The sequence below is a fragment of the Saccostrea cucullata genome, unplaced genomic scaffold, assembly GCF_032062105.1.
Source record: "Saccostrea cucullata isolate Sc308-1 unplaced genomic scaffold, CSIRO_AGI_Scuc_v1 ctg1678, whole genome shotgun sequence".
Lineage (NCBI taxonomy): Eukaryota > Metazoa > Mollusca > Bivalvia > Ostreida > Ostreidae > Saccostrea > Saccostrea cuccullata.
In genome coordinates this window covers 106,236-124,123 of record NW_026924271.1, presented here as the reverse complement: position 1 = coordinate 124,123, position 17,888 = coordinate 106,236, and the positions used below count along the sequence as shown (strand labels likewise).

The 17,888-nt window shown below is 34.4% G+C and overlaps 2 protein-coding genes across 2 annotated transcripts in view; both read right to left on the bottom strand.

Annotated features, from left to right (window-relative positions):
- Positions 1-1,835: 1,835 nt before the first annotated feature.
- Positions 1,836-3,682, bottom strand: LOC134266085 (E3 ubiquitin-protein ligase PDZRN3-B-like). The gene has a single exon (XM_062748320.1). It carries the CDS (start codon positions 3,652-3,654, stop codon positions 2,665-2,667), a length of 990 nt encoding a protein of 329 aa, XP_062604304.1. The 5' UTR covers positions 3,655-3,682; the 3' UTR covers positions 1,836-2,664.
- A 5,537-nt stretch (positions 3,683-9,219) lies between these two features.
- The window catches only part of LOC134266095 (putative E3 ubiquitin-protein ligase UBR7), a 32,356-nt gene continuing 23,687 nt past the window's right edge, over positions 9,220-17,888 (bottom strand). The window contains exons 5-11 of the mRNA XM_062748329.1: positions 15,878-15,931; positions 15,189-15,297; positions 13,901-14,001; positions 13,580-13,717; positions 13,174-13,339; positions 12,993-13,054; positions 9,220-10,884 (exon numbers count right to left, since the gene is read on the bottom strand). Coding sequence (XP_062604313.1) covers positions 10,789-10,884; positions 12,993-13,054; positions 13,174-13,339; positions 13,580-13,717; positions 13,901-14,001; positions 15,189-15,297; positions 15,878-15,931 — 726 coding nt within the window. The 3' untranslated portion in view covers positions 9,220-10,788. The remainder of the gene's footprint in view (positions 10,885-12,992; positions 13,055-13,173; positions 13,340-13,579; positions 13,718-13,900; positions 14,002-15,188; positions 15,298-15,877; positions 15,932-17,888) is intronic.

Sequence of the window (17,888 nt, the reverse complement as noted above, 5' to 3'; positions counted from 1 at the left end):
CATGTCTCAGTCAAATACGATATATTTATAAAAAAGTTTATTGATCATTACTATATACCTCATAATTATGTTTGCTTAATAGACAGAAACAGAGAAGAAAATTTTCAAAGATTGAATCAATGGGCTTTCACAATAAAAACAATACACCCTCAGTCCCCCCAACAGATCTCCTCACTCTGGGGTCATAAATTCCACAACTTTTGTAATATCATAACCATGTAACTATAGTCTATATCGTATATAGTGGAGAGAAGATTTTTAGACAAGTCATTTGTTTTTCGCTAAATGATCATTAGAACCCTACCGTAACCCCTGCTACTGGGGCCACGAATTTCAAAATATTGGTAGAAAAATCAATATATGTACATGTACTTATTTCAATAAAAATAGCTTGACTGCTTGGTGTCCAGGAGTAAAGTAATGATATCATTAATTTTGATGGTTTTAGCCCCACACCTAAGGCCCTCGGTGGGACCTTGAAAATCAAGATGAAATTTCTCCATCTTTACCGAGAGAATATCCTAACTTGTGAGAATTCATTGAACTTGGTTCAGCAATTCCAGACAAGACGCTCAAAATGTTCAAATGTTAACGCATGACGACGGACGAAAAGGGACCACTTGCAATTGGTCTCCTGATCATAAGTAGCTGCAGAACTGTAGCTCTCCGAAAAATATATTGATAGACCGGAGAGCTACAGTGCCACCCATTGAAAAAAATGTATATATATTTATTGCGCACAAAAAGTTGTGCTTGTGTATGGATTAATTCTTCCAAATTCTTACCTCAATTGCAAAAAATTTAGATTTAAAAAAAAATCCGTACTCTTCTACTAAGTACTTTGAATTCGTAGTTGACATCTACACTAAGCGCGTTGGGCCGAATTATCTTACAAACCAAAATGGCAGTATAAACAGACGAAATTTTCGATGATCTCGATTTCAGGGCCAGGAGGGCTATAAACATCAACTATAAGGTATGTTTTGTTGTGGAAACAGTGAAAGATTGAGTTAGGAATACACGGTTCGTAATATTTTGAGATTATAGTTTCAAAAACATTGAGAAATAAATTGATAAACAGCGCACTTTTTTGTGCGCAATAAATATACAGTTTTTTCAATGGGTGGCACTGTAGCTCTACGGTCTGTCAAATTATTTTTTTGGAGAGTTACAGATCTGCAGCTAGATCATAAGTGACTCAGTTATACACGTTGAAAATCGTGCGCATTTTCATCGCTATATTTTCTCCTAATTTTTCAAAGCAACCTTTAGATGTTTTAAAAAACGGGTAATGATCGACCAGGGTATAATTTTCTTAATGTATTCAGGTAAATATGTAAATTTATTGCCCTTGAAATTCTGAGTCTTTCATAATCGTTCTCACCGTGCCACACTTTATAAAATGACTCTTCAAAGGACGATTACTTCTCCCAATAGACTTCGGCCTATCATTATTTCTTTGCACTCGATACTTTTAACTGCACTCAAACCTTCAACTATCAGTTTATTTCTACTCAATAAAATTTTCAGTATCAAACACGCTGAAGAACAGTCTTAACTGGAATGAGAAATATTGTTTTCTTTCGGTCAGAATCATTCAATAAAAATATTCCAGTTTGGATTTATTATAAGATAATTGTTTATTTGATAACATTTCTTTCTCAGTTTTATCATTTTATGAAATAATAATAGCAGGAAATAAGTCTTCTACAGTATTGAGTGCCAATAGATCTTGCTGGGAGATAGGGTCTATTGATCCTGGGATAATTGTTAGGAACACAGCGTCAGGAAGTCAACACAAACGATAAAATAGGAAACATTGTCAAATTAATGGTTTATTACCGATTTCTGGAATACACAAATAGTGCACTATACAAAAAGGATGACCGAATCTCGAAAACTTAATTTTTTCCTTAAACAAAATTGTATATATAGATTGCATGCAGTAAACAGAATTACACACAATTCTGAAAAGAAAAAAAAACTTTTTATAAAGTGGACATATATATGTATTTATTTCACAAAATTTTTAATGACTTTATAAAACAAGGATTTTATCCTTAAAAGCTTGTTTTCCCGAAATCCAAACAACCTTTTTTTTTAAACTTCTTATATTTACATAATAAGATACATTACTTATATATTCTTTCTAAAAACATTATATAATGCTCCTATTTCTGAGTAATAATACTTATACAAAAGATAATCAAGATTTAAATGACTTGAAAAGTCTACAGTGATCTTAAGTTTGAAGTCAAGCGTTTAACTTTTTTTAAACTCTATATATCAAGCAATGTCGTACTTTCATCACAATTAGAGATGACGACATTTTAAACACTGTTGTACTTTCTGAACAGAAAGCTAAAGCCTTTTTTTCTAAATCTAAAACATAAACCTCTAATTACCGTCATTAACTCCATACGAGGAAACTAGTAATTTATTCACAATTCATTTTAAAGTTTCTAAGGGTTTTTAAAAATCAGCATATCCCAGATTTTAAATGTTTTCATTTCAAACAGATATTTCAGTGCATATAAAGGTAAAATTTCAAGCTTGTGTCTGAACATTTCAACAAAGCAAAGGTTGCAATTAAAATCGATCTATATAAGTCAATGTCCTACAGGTATGCAATGATAATTGTTTACGTTCAGTTGTATATCATTTTCATTGGTAAATATGTTGTTCACTTGAATCTATCCCCGTATTAGCATATTGACGATATCTAGCAAGACTCTGAAGCCAGCAATGAAAGTTAATTCTCTGACTTTCGCTGAACCAATTACTCGCAAAAGCGGTGGCAACAAGCATGTGAACATCATATTCATACTGGTTTCCACAACGTGCATACTGCTCGTACGAACGTTTGATAGCCGCAAAAATTTTGTCGCTGTCCACATACGACGGTTTCTTCAACAGAAATCTAGCGACGAGTAAGGACAATTTGGCTACTGTTTGCGGAGTGTAACCATAGTCATAGTCCGGGTCAAACTCGGAGTACTGGACTTCGAGAATTTCATTTCTCTTCTGTTGAAGCTCGTCCTTAGTTTTCCTGTACTCACGTTCAAGGACACGGTTTTTTGACTCGGAGATTTGCATGTCCCTTTTCAGTGACTTCAATTGAAATTCCAAAGACGAAATCTTTGCAAGGAGTCCCGAAAGTTCCAAAGAGGTAGCTTCATTTTCTAGGGATATTGCTGCTAAAGATTTGTACATGTAAGAATCGTAGTTTTCATCCTTCAAAGAAGCTGAAATGCCCTCGCAAGACATTTGATGGTTTGCAAGTTCTGACCGATTCACCATCTCGGAACACCCTGCGCACTTTATAGGGGTATATCCACAGACCTGTAAATGGGATTTCAACCGTTCTAATTTCACAACTAACTTACATCCACGTTCGCTGTTATCACACATGACATCAAAACCATTCACAAGATTACGAAGACAAAGTACCGGCTTTACGTCCCTCAGAGCCATAGTACTTCTGCACTCAGGACATGAATTTACTCGCGGTTTACTCATCCAAGTCTCCAGGCAGCAATAGCAAAAAGTATGTCCACAAGGCGTCAACACAGCATCCTCTATAACAGAACTGCAAATTCCACATATCAGATTAGGGTCCACCGACCCAACAAAACGATGCGTACTGAAACCCATTGCAAAAAGTTCCCCTCAAACCTTCATCTTACACACCTACTGCTGGGAAATTTCTAACTTTGTTAAGTGTCATTTTCTGACAAATAAAATCAAACAAAAGTTTATCAAGTTGTGGACAGATCCTCACTCGGCGATCTTCCGAGTTTTGTGGAATGTAATTTGATGTTACTCGTCCGACGCTCTTTTCCGACTGTGCTTACTCTCCGTGGAGCAAGGTACCGTGTATTGACGCTCAAAATCGATACCACAACTGATCAGGAGATAAATTGACACTTCTCATCGTATTCGCTTATCATCCCTAATAATTAATATCCCCACATGAAAAAAATCTTCCATTATCTGAGAAAAAAAATATTGCTTAAAAATTAGCAAGTGTTTATTGGGCGAGTCTTGTTGTCTGATAACAGTTGATATTCTTCTTCCCTGCTGTGTCGAAGGAGATTATGTTCATTACGAAAATAAGTTTAAAATGACAGAGCAAATACACAGAAATAGTTCATTTAAGTGGAAGTCACGCTTCAAATAACAGTGTACTTCTGATCTCAACATCAAAACCTCGGCTTATTCCAAATGCTTATAGTGTAGTGCTTATAATTCCATTTCCTGTGTGCAAATATTGCCGACTGCATTAATGATTACCTTCAAGCTATTGTCCTAATGCCCTCATCTTAATAAAATACTAATTTTACCGAGAAGTTCGCATTTTATTTGCTTTTGGAGAATATTTTACAGGAAAAAGTAAATACTCGTCGGATTTTGTCTTGACGAGGAATATTTCAAATATTCCGCCAACGAATTTGCTTATTACCGGTATCAACTCAACAGTTCGATTGTATTTTTAACATGCAGACTTTTTCATTTTTAGATAAAACGAATGGCAATAATGTCTTATTTAGAGGGAAGAAATGTCCTTTCAAACTTTTTTTCCCATATTCACTTAGTGGGCATATTTTTCAATTTTTTAAATTATTGTGTGTGTGGATAGGGAGGGGGGTGTAGCAATAAATGTATTGCAGTTTGCACTATATGTTTTTACGAAAGAAAAACGATTGTGATAATATGTCAAACATACACCAATGTAAGTGTGTCATGTGTTGGACAAGATGAGGGTGCATTCTAAGTTATTCTTCCCTTGAGAACCTGTTGATTGGAATTCGCCGCAACAAAACCTTCAAGTTACGTTAATTAAGCAAACGCCATATGGCCATTCTGAATAATTCACTGATAATAGTGCATCAGAACCGCAGAGGCATCGGCGAGTGATTTTCGATAGATCATGTGACCTTTGATCCGGTAACAGTTCCGATAATCCTGGGATCTCTCCGAGAGATTCTTACAGCATTCCTGCTATAATGATATACATAATTCACAGCGACCGCCTGTCGGATTTTGCCTCTCTTGATATTTAGGGTCTTAAGATAACTGTGGACCTTTTTTGTTTTTTGGTCTCCCGTGTGCCTGATCTGAATCGGTGCTTAGAACACATTAAATGGCAATAAATACCCACACTTACATCCATTGTAAATTTAAACAAAAACTATAATATGACCCTCGTAAATTGTTTCATGAGCAATGCACGGTGCGAAATATAAATCAGTTTTATATATCGATTTGTAAAAGAACTATTACTCAGATCATCGTGCACGTGGTAAGCCACGGTGGAAAAGATATATTATGCTCTGGCATCAACCATTTAAAACTTACGGTCAAGTTAAAATTTTACAAAAGGAGGTCAATCATCAAGGTCAAAAGGTAAAACCTGGTACCCAAGAGCTCTTTTAACATAGAATATATGTGTGAAATTTGAATGCCATCGATATTTTCAGTTAACACAGTCTTTTATCATACCTGCCTACCTCCCAAATTCACAATTACAGCGATTTATTAATATTTCAGCCCTTCGGTCAAGGTTAATTTGTACTCCCTGGGTACCTATAAATTCATCGCACTGACCCCAATAACTGCATAATGCTATGCAGTTTAAATATCTATTTATGAAGATTGTGTGCTAAAAAAGCACTTAACTCTCAAACTCTCATTTATAACTATTGCCTAATCTGGCATTGTTCCAAAGAAGTTTTAGAATTCAGAGAATTTAAAACTATGTAAACCAAAGTAATTGAGAATGCGGGTGATCGGGGAACATGACATTCAGTCTGTCAATAATGAACATTTTTTGACTTTTGGCCATTATACATTAATTTTTACATGTAAAATTCCAGGCATATTCTTATTCATTGGAGTTTACAAGAATCAGTTTCTCAATTGTGAAAATTGATATTGAAGTGCATTTAAATGATCAATTTTTCCTCATTGGTGTGTGTATGTCATTTCACAGACAAATCATCTTATGAAATTGTTGCTAATTGTGGATATTGTTCTTCTGACTTTATTTCTTACACAAAAGATACTTCGCTAGTCTTATTCACCCAACTTCCTATGATACATTGTGATCGATCAGTTCACCTGTGATTAATTATGCCAATTTCATCTGATTGTTCATGCTTTTATTGTTGTTTTTTTTTCAATTTTTTTCACTGCAATCACAGAAATATACAGTAATACCCACACATCAGTGATTGCCAGTAAATGCAAGCTAGCCCCTTGTACTTCACTAGCAAAGAAGCCACGAACGTTATTCTATTGTGGCGGTAGATGGGTTCGATCGTTGATAGCAAGATCTCAGTTAGCAAAGCAATGACCAAAGATTTAGGAAGCCTGCATTCTAATCCCGGTCTGGTTTGTCGCATTTTTCTCCTATTTTGATGCATTTGGTGCCGTGACCAGGATTCGTACTTTGTTACAGTTTGTTTGCATATTGTTTAAACGTCCATCTCGAGAATTTTTCACTCATATGGAGACGCAACCATTTGCCGGTGGAGAGCAAGAAATTTTGTCGTATACTCGGCATTCACGGCCATTGAGCAGAGGCAGATCTTTTTCGTGCCAGAACCTACTGCGACACGTGAACGCGGCTCTTACGGTCTCATCCGAGGGACCGGTCTCCACGTGTGGGATTCGAACGTAAGGATTATCTCCGAATACCCAAACTCCGTCACCATTAGCGGAAAACACCCTGATTTCACATAAAAATGATAAAACCATGCATATTAAAATAAGGTGTTTTTTAATGGTCTTTTGACGCATTATTTTGTCCCCCTTAATTTGAGTCTGTCCGTCTAGCTGTCCGTCCGTCCGCCTGTCTGTCTGTCTGTCTGTAACGCTTTCGTTTCCGCACGATATCTCAAGAACCCTTTGAGCATAGCAACTCCCTATGGCATAAAGAAGAACCCTATTGATTTTGAGATCAAAAGGTCAAACGTCAAGGTCATAAATCAATAAATTCTGTCTGTTATAACACTTTCGTTTCTGTGCGATATCTCGAGAACCCTTTGAGCTTTCGCAATGAAATTTTGCACAACAACTACCTCTGGTCTAAGGAAGACCCGTACTGATTTTGAGGTCAAAAGGTCAAAGTTCAAGGTCGTAAATTTATACATTCTGTCTGTGTGTAACACTATCGTCTCCGGGCGATATTTCAAGATCTTTTGCAATGAAATTTTATACCAAACTCCTAGGGCCTCTCTCATCCCTCTCAAAGTGCCCCGCCCCGTTTGTTTTATTAGTATTTATCGTATTAAATGTCGCTTGGTACTATTTTTAGCACAGGGTCATGCGAAGATTTATTACGTATAATACAGGTTGTTGTCGGACTTTCTATTCTTATTGCATCTATTAGAACTGTTTAATAAAGGCTAAATTAGAAACCATGCATTGTGTAAAATTGTGACAATAGCGAACGTTGATCTATGAATATATACATGTACATGTTTGCATATAATTTCCGATAATACAAAGTGGTTCCGTGGTGTAGTGGTATGTCTCTCGCTTGAAATGTAGAAGGCCCCGGATTCGAGTCCCGCACAATACATAATTTTTTTTTTTGAAATACTTTTTTCCACTAAAAGATAGCATTCAGCATGTAAAATTTATGACGTCAAACTCATAAAATCATCATTACAGTAGTGTGATAAATATTCTACACAAAAAGAATTTTCTTATACACATAATGAGAATAAGCAATCATTTCTTCATATCCATATTGGCATTTTTTATTTGCTTCAATATACATGTATACATTTAATAATTCTACAAATTCAGTGGGTGGGGAGATCCGAAATACCCCCCACCCCCGAATTGCGCATGGTCTTTTTTCCCTAAGCGGAGTACACAAATTCTCCGAATTAGCTTGTTGAACTTGACTATTACAGTATGCAGAAAATGTCGCCACAGTCGCATTCATTTACAAACAGCGCAGTTTTTCGAAAGTGACGGAGTTAGGAGGTTTGGCGATAATTCCGTACTCCGCCACTCTGGAGCAGACGTTCTTACCACTGTATCACGCGGGAAACCCTTGTAATTTTTAGACACCAAATTTCAAAATATAATATTATGGGTATTGTGGTCAATGGAAGCGGAGTTTTAGGACCTTTTTAAAATAGAAAATAGTATATTCCCCATATGACCTTCATGATGAAAATTCTGAAACCGTATAACATATCTACAGGATCTCTAGCTCAAATCATCTTGTTAAACAAGAGGCCCATGGGCCACATCACTCACCTGAGAAGCTTTGTCCATGCTATACATAACCAGATTTCCCCCTTGTAATACCTGTTGCGACCCCATCGTACCCAACGGGTCATAATTTGAACAATTTAAATTCTACACTACCCAAGGATGCTTCCACATAAGTTTCAGCTTTTCTGGCCAAGTATTTCTTGAGAAGAAGATTTTTTAAAAAAAATTTCTATTTATTTCTATGAAAACCTTTTGATTCCCTATTGTGGCCTCGCCCAACCCCCAGGGGTCATGGACTGAAATTTAGAATCTACACTACCCCATGATGCTTCCACATAAGTTTCACAGTAGTTCTACCCCATGATGCTTCCACATGTTTCAGCTTTTCTGGCCCAGTGGTTCCTGAGAAGATTTTTTAATGACCCCACCTTCTTTTGTCTTTTCTTGATTATCTCCCCTTTTGAGAGGACCTGACCCTTCGTTTTTATAATTTAAATTCCCCTTCACCCAAGGATGCTTTGTACCAAGTTTGGTTAAAATTGGCCCAGTGGTTCTTTAGAAGAAGTCGAAAATGTGAAAAGTTTACAGACGGACAGCTAGATGGACTGACAACGGACAAAATGTGATCAGAAAAGCTCACTTGAGCCTTCGGCTCAGGTGAGCTAAAAAAAACCAAAAATATTTTTAAAAACTGGAATGCATATGGCTAGTGGGTAAAACCTGAGAATTGTTTAAAGAACCAACGGCCTTTTTAGAAAAGAACTTCTTACTTTGACTACAAAAGTTAAGTGACAGTAAAATTTTGCACAATTTATAAATGTTTCAAATTCCTTGCAAAAAAATATCGTTCTATATTCCTTTTAAAAAATTTATCATGAACTTTTAATGTAAATTAGAAATTTACATGAACAACTTATGTTCTTAGTCATAAGCTCTTTCGTAAAATCTTCTGTTGTAAATCTATCAGAAAAGAATTTCCACTAGTTACTTTCCACATTTATTCATTAATTTTTTAAAAAAGAGAATTATATAAATACACAACATCATACTAAAAGCTTTCTTGTAACTTGTAACTAAATATACATCTCAAGACAAGACAAAAATAAAATTTAAAATTATACTGTCTTTACCCCTCTCATCTTCAGTAAGAAATAAGTGAGGCCTTGCCTCTATCAAAATCGTTTTGAATACTGGATAATGTATTCACAATCTGTAGATTATGTAATTGATTGTATACATTGATTTCAGTTACAACTTATCCACTGATCACCAATTCAATATACATGTTACACAATTCCCATGACTCAATTTGGTAAATGTGTACATAATAATTTTCCATGTGGCTCAAAGAAAATACTGGATAACTGGTAAGAGGAATATGGAATATTGCAGATCCCCAGTTTCCATGCAAGTATGGTCGAAACTTTGCTTATAATTCTTTGTGAATGAACCTACAATACTAACATTATCACTTACTGTGGAATCATTTTGAATTCTTAGGGGTCAATGTTCACGGGCATGCAAAATTTCATTGGTTCACTGGGGTGTAATTTTGGTGGCTGTCTTGAATGTACATGAGATTAAATGTATACATATGTTGAAAAAATAATTCTTTATGGGGATGTAAATTCTTGGAAAAAGGTGACCCACATAATCCACACACATCTGTCCTAATGATTCTACAGTATACAAAATGTACATGTATATGAAAGCAAGTGACTATAAGTAACCTAAATCTCATTTCAGATATATCTGATTTGAAAAATGAGTGGGAGTTAAAGTTTGATAGGACTAGCTTGTACAAAAAATCAACCAAAAAACTTCTTTAAAAATAAGACATGTTCGTGAAACACAAAGGTCCCTGTATCACAGCTAAGGGAAAAGATTCAAGTTCATATGCAAGTCAATCTAGAACAAAACATCAGAACAGTTGTTACCTAAAGAAAGGTCTTTCTACAAGGATGTGCCTGTGAAATAAAAGAGCCCTTGCATTAACCATTCAGATATTGATGACCAAGGTTAAAAGTTCTTCAAAATTGGGTTAAACTCCAATATCAAGGTCCAACGGTCAAAAACTGTTGGTACACAAACGAACTGCTTGAAACAAAGACAATACATTTGAAATATTATTGCTCTGGCACCTAGGACCTACCATTCAAAACTTACGGTCAAGTTAAAATTTTTCAAAAGGAGGTCAAACATCAAGGTCAAAAGGTAAAACTTGGTACCCAAGAGCTCTTTTAACATGGAATACATGTATATGTGTGAAATGTGAAAGCCATAGATAATCATTCAAAAATAGTGTCCAAGGTGAAAGCATTAAATGAGATAAAACTCAAAGGACAAAACTGTTGGTTCCCATCAGAAGTTCATATCACAAGAAGTAAACAAAAGAAAGCCCTTGCACTACCTGTTCAAAATTTCTGGTAAAAAAATCATTTTCACATTTTCTGCCTTTGCATCTTTGTTTGAAAGGGCATAAATATAAACAGAATAAAACCTTCTTTGTCTGTCTATGAAATACTGAGACCTGATTATAAAGCTTGTTAAGTCTCATTTGCACATGTAAGGAATTGGTCCTGTGGCCCTTTGTCGCTTTCTGGCCTCCATTCCAGAGAAAAACTCTCGAATGTCCTCCTCTCTTACAACCTAATGAAATAAGTCATTATATTACACAGGTAAATCACAAAATTCATGGAAAGAAGTTTTTTTCTCATGTACTGAAACCAATGGTTTAAAATTTTCTTTAGGTTTAGGTTAAATACTAGGGATGTCAAAATATTAATTTTCCTTAGTCGAACATTCGATTGCATTATTCGAACGATAGTCGACTATTCGGAGCATTTATTATCTTTTTATAGCACAGTGTTTTTGAAAGCTTATTGATTAAAATAAATTGGAAATTTGAGATAAATTGGAAATGGAGAATTGTAAACACACACTATCCACACCTCCGATGAAAATGTAAACTACTGTTTGTTCAATTAATGATTGCCCAAGCTACACATCAAAATGTCTTTCATGTCAGATTATTGTTTTAATAATTATCAAACTTTAAAACTTCACGGCTATGCAAATGTTGTGTTCCTAAGCATTTGAAATTCCTAGAGTTTATAAATATAATTGGTACAAGTCAATTAAATAATTTTAGCAGTCCAGTATAGCGTTGCATAATTTTCTACGTACGAGGGTTGTTAGAAAAGTTCGCGGACACATTGAATTACGGAAAATCTATTGTGTACTGTGAAGTATGACCTATGTCTGAATGAATTCCTATATTTTGTTTATTGGTATGTAAAAAATCAGGTCCATTTAATAAAATCTTGAAATTTTAGAACTATTTTTACTATGGGGTCATGGGATTCATGGAGCAATCACTTGACGTAAGCGACGTGACAACCAAATTTCAACCCGTTAAGCGTTGTCGCAGTTATATTTATAAATCTTTCATTTCTTAGATTTTTCTTATCATTTTTCTACTTTAAAATTGAATATCTATATCAAGACATGTTACTTTTCTACTATAATGTCTTTTGTACTGATTCGTATATTATTGAGATCTTAAAAAATAGAAAAAAAAGTCTATGCACTTAATCGATCAGGTATGGAAACTAAGCAAAACCATATGGGTGCAACGCAGCGTCCATGCCATAAGGGGGTATTGAAGTATCGATGGAGTTAATCATTTAAAATGTCCCTCCTTCCATTCTTATGACGCTATAACCATTTGAAAACTTGTTCTTTGTATGTGTAGGAAATTTCCGGCGGCATCTTGAACATTTTAATCTCTTTTTAGACATTTCTCTGTCTGCACACATAATTTTTACGTAGTGCAGTGCTCCACGACGCTCAATGACATTCCGATTTTTGGCTGTCTTTTTACGCGTTGATCATTTATAAACGGCTATAAAACAGTCATATACCGTCCAATTTAGTTCAAAATTTTTCCCAGTGACGTTTCCTGCATACTTAAGCTGCAGGTAAAATATCATAAATCTCTTTGCGCTACAATTGTGCAATTTTTAATTTTTAATAAAGGGTCTTTGTGATGTAAACGTGCCAAAATGTAGCATGCTCCGTGAAGCAACTTTTATCAAAATAAAAATGCTGTATATTTTTCAATAATCACCGGAGAGCACCAAATTCTTGTATATTTATTGGAAAAAAGGTAAAGATTTTATCTGGAAAGTTTGACCGGTTTCAAGATAATAGCGTGCTCATAATAGAACTTGTCCGCGAACTTTTCTAACACCCCTCGTACATAACAAAAAAAAGAAGACAGTGATTGAGAAATGATTATCGCGGTATATGTAATTACTGTATTTTCAATATGTACAATGTGGAAAATTACTTATATACTGTGACTGTGATTGAGCTCTTATTCGTCTGTGGACGTGCACTATACAGCTGTATAGTTTGAGAAAGGACCTTTCTTTCTTAGTTTTGAGATGAACATTTCATTATCATCCCCTTTTCTTCCATTTATTTAATATTCGAATGTTGCTTCATTATTCGATCGTCGGTCCATTCGACTGACAGTCGAATAGTCGACTATTCGTTGACATCCCTATTAAATACATATTCCAGTAGCTTAATTTTCAATCCAGTTGATTTTGTCTGACATATTCTTTTTCTTTATATGTCATGTTTTTAATTTTAAATTAAATACAATTTCTTATACATGCACAGGTAGTCTAGCATTCTTGAGGTTATAAGTGAAGACAAATATAATTGATTATTAACAGTTACAATCTTACCTTTCCATTTTCAGCAAACTTTTTCAAATAATCTGTTAGCTCTGACTTCAAGTCATTGAAGCCTGGAAATTATAATAAGAAGCAATTTGGTTTACCTGTCTGATAACATTTTCCTTCTTTAAGGAAAACAAAAAGAATATATTCTGTTTGGAAAATCTATCAAATTCTATCAGTCACTAACCATGAAGAACCTCGACTTGCTGTACCCTGTCCATGGAGGATAAAGCCTGGAGCCCCTTGTCATACTGAGAGGAGGAAACAGCCTTGTCCCTGCCTCGCTCTTCATATTTATGTACAGTGTCTGATTCGTCAATCAGAAATCCAAGGGCTCTTTCTTTGTACATTACCTATCAAATATGACAGAATATGTACTGTAAATATGATAAATTTATCTTCTTTAACAAAGTTTCCATTTGCTTTTCACAACCCCCAAATTCATACATCATTAATCTAGTATAGAACATCAAAAATGTCTAGAAATGCTGCTTTAATACACTAAAACATTTCTTCCATCAAATTAAAAAGATGAATTAATGAATAGGCTTCAGTAAAACTGAGGTAATTGATTTAAGTAAAATAATATTTACCACACAATCTGCACATTTACAAAGCTTTTTCCTCCAACCATCCTGCCAGAATGTCCCCGAGTCCTTAAAAGTTACATCTCTTGTCTGTATATCCTTCAGGAGACAGTGGCTGTCATTTTGTGTGCTTTTACTTGTTCCCTGAAAAATCCATGTCAATGCTGTTTCATAAAAAATCCCTTATAATTTTCTCAAAAAATAAGTTACACACATTATTAGTATCTTGTTTAATACCTTACTTTTTAATAGGAAAAGCACTATTACTTCAAGAAAAAGTCTACCAGTTGTTTTTGTTGTTTGAGTATGTAAATGCTATGTGTTCACCTGATCAGAGCAAGTATCTTCCAGGTTTTCTTTTTTGTTTGGAGAAGTTTCTTCCACATTAACCTCTGCAGATGTATCCTCTGTCACCAAACACTTTGTATCTGAAAATGATAATATAAGGTTATTGAACTTATATTGGTGAATATTGGCACAAGTTGGCTGTTCAAATGCACAAGCTTGTGAGTGCATTTGAAAAGCCAACAAGTGCCAATATTCACCAATATAAGTTCAATAACTCCTTTATTATATAGCTAAAACATTTCCACATAATTTATAATAATTATTCCAACTAAAAAGGCAAATGAATGATTTTTTCAATATCGGTATTCAAATTAACGCCTGTCATGTAAGTGTTCAATATCGCATCATTCCGATGACCCTACAGAGCATTATGATTTGCTTATTCAGGTTTTAATCGGTCTAATACGTACTGAATTTTTAATACTGTAAATAATTTCATTTTGTGTGAAAAATAAACACATCTTACCTATATCCACTTCATTTCGTTAATTTAACTCTGAGAATTTGACCAGACAACTTTTTTGTTTACAACGGGGCATTCGATATTGAACACTGGTATTCGGAATGTTTCGGGCATACTCGTACACGTAAAACAAAGTCAGCGTTCAATAAAACATCAAGATATTGAACGCTAAAATTCTCTCGATTTTTGGTAGTATTTTATTAGAGACTATTCAATAGCTATATAATAATAAAGTATACTGGTCATTTAACTCATTATAAAGGAATAAAGTCTGTTTTATCACAGGCTTTCATTTCAGTTTGTTCTGAAAATCATTTTTTAACAATGTTGTCTCTTCTTATCTTTTTGAAGTACATGTGTACCATATAATCCCTTCAAACTGTTTTTGATGAGTAGTAACAAAGGCATTTAATTTTTTTACTTAAAGATATATCATATATTACCATATATTATATGGCAATGACTTATGATTAAGGAAGTCAGACAAGTTCTCTTCAAAAAATAATTTCATATACTGTAAACGTACTTTTTTCCATGGGGTCATAATTCCGCGGAAAAAAGTACTTCTACAGTAATCAAAACTATCTATCTACAAATATCCACAAATTGCAACATTCTTTTACTCGCAAAGATTTCTCATCAGAAACTAAATTTTTACTGATATAGAATGTTAACTCTGTTGTGAAAATTTGCAGCCACAGATTGCTTCCAAACTGAAGAATTGTGAATTAAAAATGTAGCAATAAATAGTTAATCTTTGTTAAAAAATGATTTTTTTATGATAAGGCTTTATCTAAAACCTACCTAGACTCTGTACAGAGTAAGCCCACAGGAAGTCGTGTTTCTTCATACAATCTGCACACACCACCTCAGTGTAGCTCTCACTGGAAGGCAGAGTTTCAACACCCAAATGCTGTCAACATTCAAAGAAAAACATTCATTTGGTGCTAGAAACTTCTATTTCTATACATATTACCAGTAACTGATGTTTTAAAATTTAATGTTTAAGGAAACAAACTTCTGCTGAGACATACAAAACCATATGCATCTATTTGTAATTTTTTTTCAATTTCAATTTCATTACAACTGTATATATTTGGATCCATGTTTTGTACACATTTGAATCTACAATGTATTTATGAGGACAAAGTTAGTGCTTCTTCATTTTTTTTTTATTTACCATTTTTGATATTTAATAATGCCTCTTAATGCTCCTGTCAAGAGGAATGACCTTATTTGAGCACATCTGCATCTTCATATCTAACAAAGACTGCTAAGTTTGGTTGAAGTTAGCCCATCAAAGTTTCTGGAGAAATTATCAGAAATATGAAAAGTTACCCTATGGGCAAACTTTGATCAGGAAATTTCAACTGAATTTTGGTTCAGATGGGCTGGAAAGTGCACTTCAAGAGAGTGTAATTATGCAGGGCTTGGGAATGAAATCAGAGTATCAGAACAATCTTTGAATAAAATTTTTCTAAACCATTACTTACTCTTCCGTGATACCAGTCTTCACAAATCACACACTGAATCATCTCATCTTCAATCTGAAACAATATTGGGGTTCAACAAGACAAACAGTAGCCTGGACAGTTATATCATTGGAAACAGTGTACAACAAGGAACATAAGTGTACAGGATATGCTGCCTGTAATGCATGCTAAGAATCTTACATAACCTTTATACCGAACTCCAAAAACATTACTGGTAATGAAACACAAATTGTAAATTATTATGTAATTATTTTCTTATGTTGATAAAACTCCAGCCATTTTCTATGACAATTTAAGTTAACATTTCAGGGATTCACACATTGTGAATCTGCCTACTTAATAATATTCAATGTATATCACTTTAAAAGAAATAGAGGGAAAGAAAGAACAGTCTTTGAATTCATCTGATGAATGGCCATCTCATCTTCTTAGCATCAGGATCAGACTTATTAGCATTTTTCAACAGTAAATGACAAATAATAATGGGGAAATGTATTATATTTACAATTTGTGCAAATTTTTTATGAAATCCATTGGAAATCTACAATATTCAATTCCCTATAAAAAACACACACAAAACCTTGTCCAATATAATATATATAAATGTAGTCAGATTACAAAACCTTGTTCAATACAAGAGGCCCACGGGCCTTATAGGTCACCTGAGTATCACATAACAACTTTCCAACAATTGAATTTGGTTCCTGTTTTAAAGCAGAGGCCACGAAATTCAGAATTTTGAAAGGGGCACCATTGCTTATTATAATTATAAACTTAGCATGCTTACTCTATTTACTCAATACCCAGAGGTAGAACAGAGTAACAAAGAGAAAATAGACTTCCACTTCAAACCAGTTGTGCACCCCATCCCAAAGTAACCACTGACCCTGGGGCCACATATTTCAAAATTTTGGAAATTTTATCATAAAATGGTTCATTAATGACTAAAAAGCAGATTTCAAAGCATTAATTTATTTTCAATCTATGTACCCACCCCCACCCTGATACCCCTGACCCAGGGGGCATGAAATTAACCATTTTGCTAGATGCAACTTTCTACATCATAAATATATATACTTGGATCATTGGCATAATACCCAGGAGCAAAGGAAAAGATTTTAAAAGAATAAATGTATTTTCACTATATAATCAAAAGAGCCCCCCCCCCCCTTACACCAATTGGCAAAACCCCTGAAACAGGGGCCATGAAATTCAAAAATTTGGTTGAGGCACTCTTGCTCACTATAACTATATACTAAGTTAGTTTATTTAATACCCAGGGGCAGAGAAGAAGACTTTCAAAGATTTAATGTATTTTCACTATATAATCAATAGAGCCCCACCCTAACACCAGAACCCCTGACCATGGGGCCATAAAATTCAAAATTTTGAAAGAGGCACTCTTGCTTATCATTACTACGTACTTATTTAGTTTATTTAATAACCGGGAGCAGAGAAGAAATTTTCAAAGAACTAGAAAACTGACCAGTCAGCAAGGGCCCCGCCATGGGGTTGTCACGATTGTGACAATTATGCCGATTGTTTTATATAGAATTCGTGTTACCCTGTTTGTACATTGTACTTTTCCCCATTTGTAGATCGCATAAATGGTTAAATTTCTTATAATTACTCACTGTACTTACATATCTAGAAGAATATAATCTTATGATTATAATTTTATTATCCTGGATGAATATCAATATTGTAATACGCTAGATTTGTTGTAAATATCGTTTCTAACTCTGTAACTTTATTTATAGATACCGCCATCATGTTGATTATTTTGTGGAATATCACGCCCGATTCTAATTGTAATTTCTCTGTACTAAGCATTTTTATCGAAATCTAACACTTAGGGAATATTGTCATATTGTATAAATGTTTTACATTATGATTGTCATATTTTTATGTGGATTATCTATTGTTATTATTAAACATTATTTGACAATGATTATTGCCGGTGGCTGCCGGTGACTGCCGGTGGTACCGGAGATCTGCCGGTCGTCCCTAG